Source organism: Culicoides brevitarsis, chromosome 1 (genome assembly GCF_036172545.1).
Source record: "Culicoides brevitarsis isolate CSIRO-B50_1 chromosome 1, AGI_CSIRO_Cbre_v1, whole genome shotgun sequence".
In the NCBI taxonomy this organism is placed as follows: Eukaryota; Metazoa; Arthropoda; class Insecta; order Diptera; family Ceratopogonidae; genus Culicoides; species Culicoides brevitarsis.
In genome coordinates, this window is record NC_087085.1 from 14,270,032 (window position 1) to 14,282,470 (window position 12,439).

The window sequence follows — 12,439 nt, forward strand, 5'->3', positions numbered from 1 at the left end:
TTTAAATAAAAAAAATAATTTTTTTTAATAAAAAAAAATAATAAATTTTATTAAATAAAAAAAACAAACAATTTTTATTAAATAAAAATTTTAAATAATTTTTATTAAATTACAAAATTTAAATAATTTTTATTTTTTTATCAAAATTTTAATGTGATAAAAAATGTCAAATAAATAATTTTACTCGCCTAAATAAAAAATAAAACAAAATTTGTCTTGTGCCATTTTTTCGCTTCTTTTCACCCGATAATTGCTAGAAATTTGGGAGCCACTCCCCTCTTAATCTTTTGGCTCGAGCGGCTTTTTGCACACACGAAAGCAAAGAAAGAAATTAAAACAGCAGCACTTTTATTGTGATATATGACAGGCAATTTATAACAAACAACCGCACGGATTACGGCTAGAAAAGAGATTTTACAGATTTTATTTTTAGTTTTTTTTTTCACAACATGCAGATATGTTTACACACATCAATTGATAGAAGACACAAATAATCCGAAAATTTCTTTACAAAAGTGCCGGTTCCTTTCTTCATCTTTTTATATATTTTTTTTATTTTCTACAATAATAATAATAATATCATTCATATTTATTTATTTGCTTGTTTCGCCGTACGGAACATGCAATGCGGATCAACTCTGATCCATTTTTTTTAAATATATATTTATTTATAACATCAAAGTATTTAACAACAATCAGAGACGCAAGAAAGAAAGAAAGAGGTTGTCGTGCAAGACATTTATTGAATAAAAAAATATCAATTATATTGATGCATGCATGTCATTTTCAAAAAGAAAAATACCGCCGCCATTCAAATTAAAGCACTTATTTGAACTTTCTAAGCAAATCAATTTTTTTCTTGTCGTATTAAAATTGGATAACGGGCGAAATGCCACCTAATTTAATTTTCTATCCATCCATCGAACGTATTAAAGTCATTTTTTTAAGTAGACAGAAAAAAAATTGTTAATCGCCGAAAAAAGTTGACGTCAATGGACAACACGCACGCAACATAATTACCACTAAAAAGTGTCAAAATATAATTTTTTTCGACATGTTGAAAAAAAATTAAAAAAAAAAAATAAACATTAAAACTCATATATTTTGCACAAGTGTGCCAACTATCATAACAAACATGTTAAAACGAGGTGTTTATCTACAACTTTTTTCTCATGTCTCGATAAATATATTTAGAGAAAGAAAAAAATCGTTGGTGGCATTAAAACAGTGTAAAGCAGTTCATAAATTAAATGGCGATTAAGTAGCGAACAGGTGACTCGGTTTGGACAGATGTTGTTGAATTGTCGTCATAGGAAGCGAAATGATTTTTTTTTCTATCTTGGCACACGTTCTTATGAGTCACTGACTTTTTTCTTGTGATTTCTGATTAAAAAAAATTACTTGAGGCAGTTCAAGTTTTCTAATTTAAATTAAAGCCCAAGTTACTGAAGCAATTAATAAGAAAGATAATATCTTTCTAAATAAATATTTAATTTTTTTTCATGGTTTATGTTCCGTATAATAAGAAAAAGTACTTAATAACAAGCTTCATTATTTTCGTATTATTACGAATAATTTATGCATAAAACGTTTATAATCTATCACTTTTGTTAGCAACGTTGCTGGAATATAAATTACCTTTTAAAGTTTGAATTAAATGCTCAAAATGCACTGTAAAAATAAATTAATAATAATCACGATGATTGCAGGCCAGTGGCTTACCGTATGGTCTGAAAACAATTTTTTATTTATTTTTTTTTCAATTTTTAATTGAATGAGTTAAACAAACTTACTACTGGTTCAATCAACTTTTGGACTTGTTTATGTCTGTGCTCAATTTTATTTTATTTTTTTAAGTGTCTAAAAATTGATTGGCGCTTGTTTTGTTACTTTCGCATATATAATAAAAGTCAACATATATTTTTTTTTTTCGTAAAAAAAAAATTATTTAATGTTAACAAGCTCCGATCAAATAATAATGTGTGTAAAAATATTCAAGAAGACAACAAAGATTTTGTTTCTTGACTCTTTTCGAGAACAAGTTCAATAACATTTTATGATGGTGATTATTATTGTTATGTTCCCCATCCATACATTCCGTGGATCAATCAATAGAAACCGAAAAAATATTCTTTTATGATGATTATTATATTAATATTAATAAATATTAACATACAAACATGATGTTCTTCTGTATTTTTATTTAATATTCATGCGCGAGACGAGACATTTATTAATTACATTCGAATATAAAAATACATTTTTATATATGCATTTTCGATATTGTACAAAAATAAAAGTAAATGTCGACATTTCACGGGATTAAATGCATTTTATGATGATGGAAATTTTATTGAAGGCCGCCTGACACATCACATCGTTATCATATTTACAAGCTGATCGCAGTCAAAATATGTTATTTTTTAAACATACGCACGAAATATATGTAAAAAGTGTTATAATAAAAAATATTAAAACCGAAACCGGTTCTTCTTACGTTAAATACCTTCGTGTTCTTACTTTTTTTTTTGACGAAGTTACTGTTACAGAATGCCGAATTTTCATTCAGAGAGTTACCAACATGTTTTTTCTTAGTCTTCTATCTATTTTTAGTATCTAGAACATACATACAAGCCACTAATTAATTATTAGTGAACAAACAAAGTCTTGAAGAGGAGGTTCTTACATGTTTTTTAATCATTAAATCATAATCGAGATTTTTTTTTATGTGGATGATGAACGAGAAAGCCTGAAAAATAATATGATTGGGGTTATTAACACCTCGCACAACACGTGAAATTTATAGGCAAAGTAGAACTAAAGTAGAGTTAATTGAAAAAAAAATTAATATAATTTAAACATGTAATGAAGGTTTTTTTTTGCGTTGGGAACGGGATGTGAATCTGAGATGTTGTGATCGTAATTTGAGTGTTTTACAAATTGAATCGGGAATTGCCATGCCACACCTTTGTCATAAATTTCGTGCTAATACTTAAATGTGTGATTAAAGTTTTTTTTTATTATTTTTTGGCAAGCGACAGTTTCAGGGATGGAAATTGGTCTCAGGGCTCAAATAAATATTATTTAAAATATTTTTTTTTTTTATTTTATATAAATATTTTTTTTTAGTTTCATAAATTTTTCGAAAAATAAAATATTATTATTAATAAAATAAAAAAAATTATTTAAAAATAAATATTTTTAAAATAAAAAAAAATAATAATAAATAAATATTAAATAAAAAATAATTAGGTAATTCAAAAATATTTTATAAAAAAAATAACTAAATAATTAATGTCGAACTAATTTCAAATTTAATAAAAAATTTTGATAATAATAAATAAAAAATAATTAATTAAAAATTTTATTAAAAAAAATTAACTAAATAATCAATTCCGAATTAATTTTAAATTCAATAAAAATTTAATAAAACTTAAATTTATTAAGAATTTAAAAAAATATTTAATGACATTAAATGAAAATTAATTATTTTTTAAAATTTGAAAATTATTTTTAATATTATTTATTTTTTATTTACCTAATTTATTTAAAAATAAAAATAAATAATTTATATAAAAAAAAAAAAAAAATTAAATTAAAATATTAATCTCGACTAATTAATTAAATTAAGTTATTAGTAAAAAAAAAATTAATAAATTAATTTTAAACTTAAAAATATAATTTAAATAATTTTTAATAATTTTCTCATTTTGTATTTAAAGAAAAATTTTATATTTTTAGTAAAAAAAAAAATATTTTTATGCTTAATTTATAAATTCTTAACTACATCTCTGAAATTTTTCTCACAAAAAAAAATAATAATAATAAAATATAAAATGGAACTTTAGTTTTCTCTTTTGTCACTTCTTCAATCGGATTTCTTCTCAATCCAACATAATAAAATAATCGTAAAATAATAACAATAATGGCGATAATATTAATATAATGAAAATAAAATGAAATGAAAAGACGTTTTTTTTGACAGTCTCGTAAAAATAAAAAAGCGTCTTAAGTGGATGTGCGAATAAAACAAAAAACACGTAAAAAAAGTGCATCAGGCGTGTCACATTTCACACCTGAGAACAATAAATGCAAGGATTTTTATCGACAAAAAAGGTGTGCAATATCATACAAAATTCGAAAAAAAATAATAAAAAAAAACATGAAACCATTATGTCTTTACACATCACACTTTTTTATCTCACCATTTTATTGTTCTCATTTTACGGGTCTTCGCTCCTGGGATTGACCATGCTTCAATGCATTCGTAAGTGCAATAATATTGATTTCCTTCACACATCACTTCTCGTCATAATTTATGCACAGCAAAAAAATGTAATAATAAAAAATGTGTTTATCGCGTAACCACATCTCTTTTTGTCTCCTTTTTGTATGAACTTCTTCTTTTTTTTTATTCTTCTTTTTAATACAAGTGTCACGATGGCAGATAGATAAATGCGTTCCAATATGAGTAATGAATGCAAACTTTTTAGAAAAATATCACGTTTGTGGCATTAATCCATGTCTTGTTAAATGTCAGTAAAAATGATGATTTGTGTCACATGTTTTTTTTCTGGTTTTTGCAAAAAATGAATAAAAATTTGTATTCCGTTGCTCTTGATCTGACATTGTCGCTGCTACCAGTCTTGAAATTTATTGCTTTGTTCTGACAGAAAAATCTTTGAAAAATGAAATTTATAATGTTAAGTGCCATGACAAATTGCAACGATTATTGTTTTAATTAAGAAAATTATTATTTTTTAATGGAAGGCGCTGTTTGAGTCTGAAATGAAACAAAAAAAGTAAAAAATAAGAAAAGACCGGAAAATGTCACACACAACAAAATTACTTTCTTTTCTTGCCTTTCTAAGCTAATGAGGCTTAATGTCACTTACTTAGATGGCATGGCGGCAAAAGTGCTTTAATTTCTTATGGAAAAATATTTTTTAATTTAAATTGCCTTAAAAATCATAAATGTAAGCACGCGTGGTGCGTGTTCAGTAGACACCTAATAAAAAACTATTTATTTATTTATTTTTTAATCAGTATTATTATTATTAGCTTTGTTTGTCATTGTTACATGCAACGCCATGCCGAGCGACATTTGATATTGTCCGCCTACTCACACGTCGTTGTCTGTTTTTTTTTCTCGAGAAAAGTGTCTCGAAATCGACTTTACAGTAATTAGAATGCATTGTAAGCGATTTGTATCGCAAGTACTTGAAACATGATATTTTTTATTTTTGCATGTAACACCAAACAAGCCAGCGTTAATTTAATTCCTTTTTAAAATTTTATTCGTTGAATCTGCGTAAATTGCATTCTATGCAGCGGAGCAACGAAGACAACTTACCAGCCAACATAGTTATCGCAGTTCTGCCCACCTCATTATTGTGAATAACATGAAAATTGTATAAAGCTCCGTTGTTGCGTTTTGTTCTCGTTGTTGTTGCCACATGTTTTGGTTCTTCTCCTTTTTTTGCGTTATAAATGGCAAAATAAACTGAAAATTATATTTAACAATGTAGTTGTTGTTGTTGTACGGAGAATATAAATAAAATGCGAGTTAAAGGAGTTGCATACAATGTTACTTACCCGAGTGGAAATGCGAGCCATGTTTGCCAATATTTCATCCGTTAAAAGGCGAAATTCAATTTTTTTCCTTTCATCATGGAACGCATCATTCATTTTTTTTTATTAACCATAGTTTATGACTCCGGTTTGGTGCATTATTATTCCATTCATATTTTATGCGGATTTTTAACGCAAATGTGTGGGTACCACTTAAAGAGAGAAAGAAAATGGCAAAGCACGCAAGTGTGACATCTCACATTAATGTTTAATTTATTGTTAATAAATTTTTGATTAAAATTATCTCTGACGCGAAAAAAAAAATGAAATGTAAAATATGAGAAATGAAGGGTAAAAGGTTTTTTTGCTCGTTTTTGCAGTATTTAAACAACGTGCAAGAACTATCATCAAGTTGTTAAACTTTTCTGCACACACTCAGTTATTATTTATTGATTGATTAGCGATTCGTGAGTTGTCTATTTCGTTGCGCCTCAGTGTTAAACTGCAATGTAAATCAAAATTTTATGAAATTATTCAGAAAAATTGACAGCCCCTTTTGTTTTTTTTAATAAAATTTTTGAATTTTAATAATTTTTAGTTGATTTTCTCAAAAAAAAAAAAATTAAATAAAATTTGGAGGAAAAATTAACATTTTTTTAATTAAAAAAATTAAATTAATTAATTTAAATTTTTAATTAAATAAAAATTTTTAATAAAAAAAATTTTTTTTTGGCATATTTAATTTAATAAATTATCAAAAAAATTCAAGAATAAAATGAAAAAAAAATAATTTTCTTAATTTTTTTAAAGCAATTTTTCATACTTTTAAATGTTTGACAATAATTTTTTGTATAAATTTTAAATAAAATTAATTTAAATTTAGAAAATTAAGGAAATTCGAGTTAAATTTTTAAAATGTTTCTTTTTAAAATTTCGATTTGAGTTGCGTAATTAATTTTTTTGATTTAAATTTCATCATTTAATATTGTTTTATTATTGTAATTTTTTTATAACTTTCATAGATTTTTTTTAGATTTTTTTATGATTTTTTAAAATAAAAAAATTCGTCTTTTTTCACTAAAAAATTTAATTTTTCCTCCAAAATTTTATTTTTTTTTGTTTGAAAAAATTAATTAAAAATTAAAATAAAAATTTCTTAAAAAAAATTAAAAAAAAAATCAAAATATTTACTGTTAATTAAAATCTGTAATTAAATTAACTTAATTTACCTTAAAAGAAAAAAATATTAATAAATTTTTTTTTTCTCTCTTTGCAGCAATTCCTAACTATTCATCGTCATCCCAAAGCAACCCGCCGCTCCTTTTCACAACGTATCACGACATCCGGTTAGTGAATGCCTCGTCGAAGCTGCCGCACGTCAAAACCATCACAAAAGATCTCACCGAGGCAGGAGCCTTGGATTTTTTCTACGAAAAACAGCTCATCTGCTGGACGGAACAAACGTTGGGCGGCATCGAGTGCATCAAACTCAATGGCACGCAAACCGTCAAACGGAGCATGACAATTCACGGGCTCGATAAACCCGATGGCATTGCCTTCGATTGGTACACGAGCAAAATTTACTACACGGATGGCGAAACGAATCGCGTCGAGGTTGCCAGTCTCGATGGGCGCCACAAAAAAGTCCTCTTTTGGACAGATCTCGATCAACCGCGTGCCATAGCTCTCGTGCCCTCGAAAAGACTGATGATCTGGAGTGATTGGGGCGAAAATCCGAAAATTGAACGTGCCAGCATGGATGGCGATCCGCATTCGCGTAAAACTCTCGTCGAACATGACATTTTCTGGCCCAATGGATTGGCGGTAGATATTGAACGGGAACTCATTTATTGGGTTGATGGCAGTTTTAAGTTCTTGGATGTCATGAAGCTTGATGGAACGAATCGTCGCACTATTGTTAAGGGACTCAAATACCCTCATAGCGTCACATATGTCGCAAATAAGCTCTTTTGGACTGATTGGGAGCATGGAACAGTGCATTCCTACGACATTGCGAACAACAAGCTGGAACAACTTCTCGATTCGGATGAATCTCCGCTCGCAATTAAGGCATGGGATGAACGTTTACAACCTCAAGGATACAATCCGTGTGCCAATAACAACGGAAATTGCTCACATTTGTGTTTGTTATCGGCAACTTCGAGCAAGGAATATACTTGTGCATGTCCCACGGGCATCAAACTCATCAACGACTTCAAATGTGCTGACGAACCTGAAGAAATGTTGTTTATTGTTCAACGAACACACATTAACAAAGTTTCATTGGACTCTCCGGATCACACATTGTTCGAAGTTCCCGTTGGAAAAGTCAAATACGCGATCGCAATTGACTATGATCCCGTTGACGACATGATTTACTGGACCGACGAAGAAGCACATGCCATTAGAAGATCACGACGTGACGGAACCGCGATGAAAGACGTTGTCACTACCGAAGTTGAGCATCCGGATGGCGTCGCCATTGACTGGATCGCGAGAAATTTGTATTGGACTGACACGGGCACCGACAGAATTGAAGTTTGTCGTTTGGATGGCTCGTTCCGGAAAGTTTTGATCAATAATAATTTGGTTGAACCACGAGCAATTGCCTTGGCACCGCAACTGGGTTGGATGTTTTGGAGTGATTGGGACGAAAAGAAGCCAAAAATAGAAAGAGCTTCGCTGGATGGCACAGAACGTGTCATGTTGGTATCTGAAGGACTTGGATGGCCAAATGGAATCGCGCTTGACATCAAAAATAGGAAGATTTATTGGTGCGATGCGAAAATGGATAAAATTGAGTCGATTGATATGAATGGATCGGATCGACGGGTTATTTTAAACGAAAATTTGCCACATCCATTTGGGTTGAGTTTGATGGGCGACTATTTGTATTGGACTGATTGGCAGAGAAGGTGAGTTTTTAATGAATTTTAACTTTGAACTTTAATTTTTAATTTAAAAAATTTTTTTAGAACCATTGATCGTGTTCGAACATCTCCCTCTTCCGATCGCAACCCATTTTCGTTGAAATTGGACCGTCAAACTGTCATCGATCAACTTCCTGACTTGATGGGCATCCGTGCAGCGCGTTTGCATCAAGTAACGGGTTCAAATCCTTGCATGAATCAAAATGGAGGATGCAATCATTTGTGCTTGAATCGCCCAACGGACTACGTTTGTCGTTGTCAAATCGAATACGAGCTCTCGAGTGACAAGAAAACTTGCGTTAAACCCGATGGATTCATCTTATTTTCACGTCAAGACACAATCGGAAGGATTTCAATGCAGTACAACGAAGAAAACAACAACGATTACATTCCCTTCAAGGATGTTCGGGATGCGAGATATTTAGACATCGACATGGTAGATCGTCGTGTTTATTGGACAGATCAAAAAGCAAAGTGCATTTCTCGTGCTTTCATTAACGGATCACATTCGGAAAAAGTAATCGACTCTGGATTAATTCATCCCGATGGAATTTCCGTCGATTGGATCGGAAGAAACATTTATTGGACAGATACGGAAAGCAGGCGTATCGAAGTCGCTCGCATGGATGGCAAAGATCGTCGAACTCTCATCTGGAAAGGCATCGAAGACCCAAAAAATCTCGTAGTTGAACCGAAACGCGGTTACATGTACTGGACTGAATGGGAAGCTGACATTATTCGACGTGCAGCGATGGATGGCACAGAAATGACGACAATTATCTCGGGTGCGAATCATCCATCTGGCTTAACTTTCGATCACGAAACCCGCAAACTCTACTGGGCCCGCCAAAGTCAAGTTATCGGTATCGAATCTGCCGATTGGGATGGCAAGCGACGCACAAAATTGATTGTTGCGGTAGCTGATGACTCGTTTTTGCCGCATGGCGTTGCAGTTTTTCGGGATTTCTTGTATTGGAGCGATTGGAATACGGGAAATGTTGAGCGGATCCACAAAATATCGGATTCTCCGAATGGCAGTAAGCGAACGCTCATTCACAAAAACTTGAAATACGTGAGTTCGTTGCAAGTTTATCACGATTCGAGACAAACGGGAACTAATCCATGCAGAATTAAGAACGGCGGATGTGCGCATTTGTGTTTAGTGTTGCCAGGAACGCGTAAAATGACGTGTGCTTGTCCGACACATTTCACATTGGCAGCTGATGGAGTGAATTGTATTCCGCCAAGGAATTATTTGATCTTTAGTCAAAAGAATGCATTTGGAAGACTCCTGCCAAATACCTCAGATGCTCCGGATACGCCGCTGCCAGTTAATGCGAAGAATGTTAGAGCTGTAGAATTTGATCCAATTAGCCATTATCTCTATTGGGTAAGTTTAAATTATTTTTTGAAGCCTTTGTTCACGTTAACAAAAAACATTTTTTATTGTAGATTGATGGTCGTTCCTCGAGTATTCGTCGTGCCATGGAAAACGGGACTAAACCACAAATTTTCGTGCCTGTTGGGTCTCAACCTTTTGACTTGGCTGTCGACATCATCGGGCGTTTCCTCTTTTGGTCATGCTCTCGTGCCAATACTATTAACATCACAAGGTAAATTTTCAATGAAAAATTGAAATTAAACAAAAATTAATAAAATTTCTTTACTTACAGCTTAATTGATGGAACAAGCGTTGGAAATGTTGACACCGGAGACTTTTCAAAACCACGCAGTATTGCCATTCACACGATCAAACGTCTTCTCTTTTGGACAGATGCAAGTTCAGAACAAGCCATTTACAGATCTCGCTTGGATGGAAGTGATCGCGTGATGTTAGCATCAAAGTTGGAGGGTGTTACTGCCTTGTGTATCGATCCTCAGTTGAATTTGGTATTTTACGCTCATGGCAAACGCATTGATGCCATCGATTTAAATGGAAAGAGCAAGTAAGTTTTATATTAAAAAAATAAAAAATCAAATTTCTTACCTTTTTTTTCTTCAACAGACGAAATCTCGTGCAAAAAGACGTCAGTCAAGTAGTTTCGCTCGCCGCCTACCAAGGAATTCTCTATTGGTTGGATGACAAAACCGGTTTGGAACGCATCTTACTCAGCGGAGATGGGCGTCGTCCTGAACTTCAACGTCTTCCTGCTATTACCGACATCGTCAGTATCTGGATGCCCGAGAAAAAAGTCATGGAAAATCACGCATGTGTTCGTGGCGACATCAAATGTTCGCATATTTGCATCGCAAATCCCGATTTCAAGGGAGACGAGATGTGTGGATGTCCTCATGGCTTGATGTTGATGAAAGATCGTCGAAATTGTGGAGCTTTACCGGCTTGCGGAGCAGATCATTTCACGTGTGCAGCTCCGTATGGCAAAGTTTTGGGTTCGGAACACAATAAAGACTGCATTCCGATGTCGTGGCGTTGCGATGGGCAGAATGATTGTCCTGACAAATCGGATGAACTCGATTGCCCGTCATGCAGACCCGATCAGTATCGTTGTCGCAGCGGCGAATGCATCGACCAAAGTCAAGTTTGTGATGACAAAGTAAATTGCGCTTCAGGTGAAGATGAGCAATCGTGTTGTAAACTTCCAACTGACTACCAATGTCCTCAAAATGGAGTTTGTATACCGGCAACGCAACTCTGCGATGGATGGGAACAATGTGCGGATGGCGCCGACGAATCTCCCGAAGTTTGTGTCGCTCAAGTACGCAGTGAAACAGTTTACAGTCACAAGAGTGTTCTGGTAACCATCATTCTTTGTGGCGTTGTTGCCGTCTTTTTCGCTGCTTGCGTTGCGCAAATTTGTCGTTCCAAGTTCGGCAGTAGCTTAAATGAGCCCAAAGAAGATCCCGTTGTCGTTGAACCTCTCACGCCAAATGGCAATAAAATCGCTCGAATGACCAAATTTCCCGTCGTTGATGGAATGCGATTGAAACCCTTGAATGGATCTGTTCTCAGTTACGACAGAAATCACATCACAGGTGCCTCGAGCTCTACAACTAATGGCAGCAGCTTAAATGGGTATCCCGTTCCTCCTCCTAGTCCAGCGACAATTGGATCGATGCGTTATAACGGCTATCATCCGTACAAACATTACAAATCCATCAATCAAGCGCCTCCGCCGACTCCTTGCAGCACCGATGTTTGCGACGAAAGTGACTCGCAATACACGACAAAAAGTGGGAAAAGTTATCGCAGCATCAAAGCGTCGAGTAGGCATCGTGAACCGTATGCGGAGCCATATGCGCCGCCAAGTACTCCGAGATATTACAATCCGCACGGGAGTTGTCCGCCATCTCCGGGCTCCCGAAGCTCAACAGACTTCAAATATCAACCGCCCTGCCCGTCGCCAGTGCATTAAAGAAAAATCTTAAAATTGTGTGAATAGACTTCGTTGTAGACTGTTTTGTTTGTTTTTATATATTTGTAAATTATTTATATATCTTAGACGTTAGAAAAAACGATGAACTTGTATAAAAAATCGCATTTTGAGCATTTATTAGGCATAAGTTGTAAAAACCTTAGTAGTATTTTAGATAAGAACCCCATTTATAGTTAAAAGTGATGATTGCCAACGAAAGAATTTATTTATTGACAAAATGTAATCAAAAAGTGCCTAAAATTGTTAAAAATTTCAATTGAAATTGAAAGAAGGAATAGAAATTCGGTTAAAAAAGCTTTAAATTGTGCAAATCTTTCCCGACGAATATTTTTCCAAATTTTTATACCTTTAAGCCTTTGTAAATATTCATGTACAAAAAAAAATCTAAGCCTGAAAAGCAAAAATCAAAATTTTATGAAATGAAATAAAAATATATATATTAAAAGAAATGCGTTTTCCTTTCAATATTTTAAGATCCTTTTGGAAATTTGCATGCGTAGAAGACACTTTCCTTTGTTTTGGTTTTGATTCTTTGTTGTGTCT

At 32.7% G+C, this 12,439-nt stretch overlaps 1 protein-coding gene across 1 annotated transcript in view; it reads left to right on the top strand.

Annotated features, from left to right (window-relative positions):
- The window catches only part of LOC134826983 (low-density lipoprotein receptor-related protein 6), a 35,429-nt gene extending 23,219 nt beyond the window's left edge, over positions 1–12,210 (top strand). The window contains exons 2-6 of the mRNA XM_063839500.1: positions 6,848–8,486; positions 8,547–9,891; positions 9,954–10,114; positions 10,175–10,447; positions 10,507–12,210. Coding sequence (XP_063695570.1) covers positions 6,848–8,486; positions 8,547–9,891; positions 9,954–10,114; positions 10,175–10,447; positions 10,507–11,875 — 4,787 coding nt within the window. The 3' untranslated portion in view covers positions 11,876–12,210. The remainder of the gene's footprint in view (positions 1–6,847; positions 8,487–8,546; positions 9,892–9,953; positions 10,115–10,174; positions 10,448–10,506) is intronic.
- Positions 12,211–12,439: the final 229 nt, after the last annotated feature.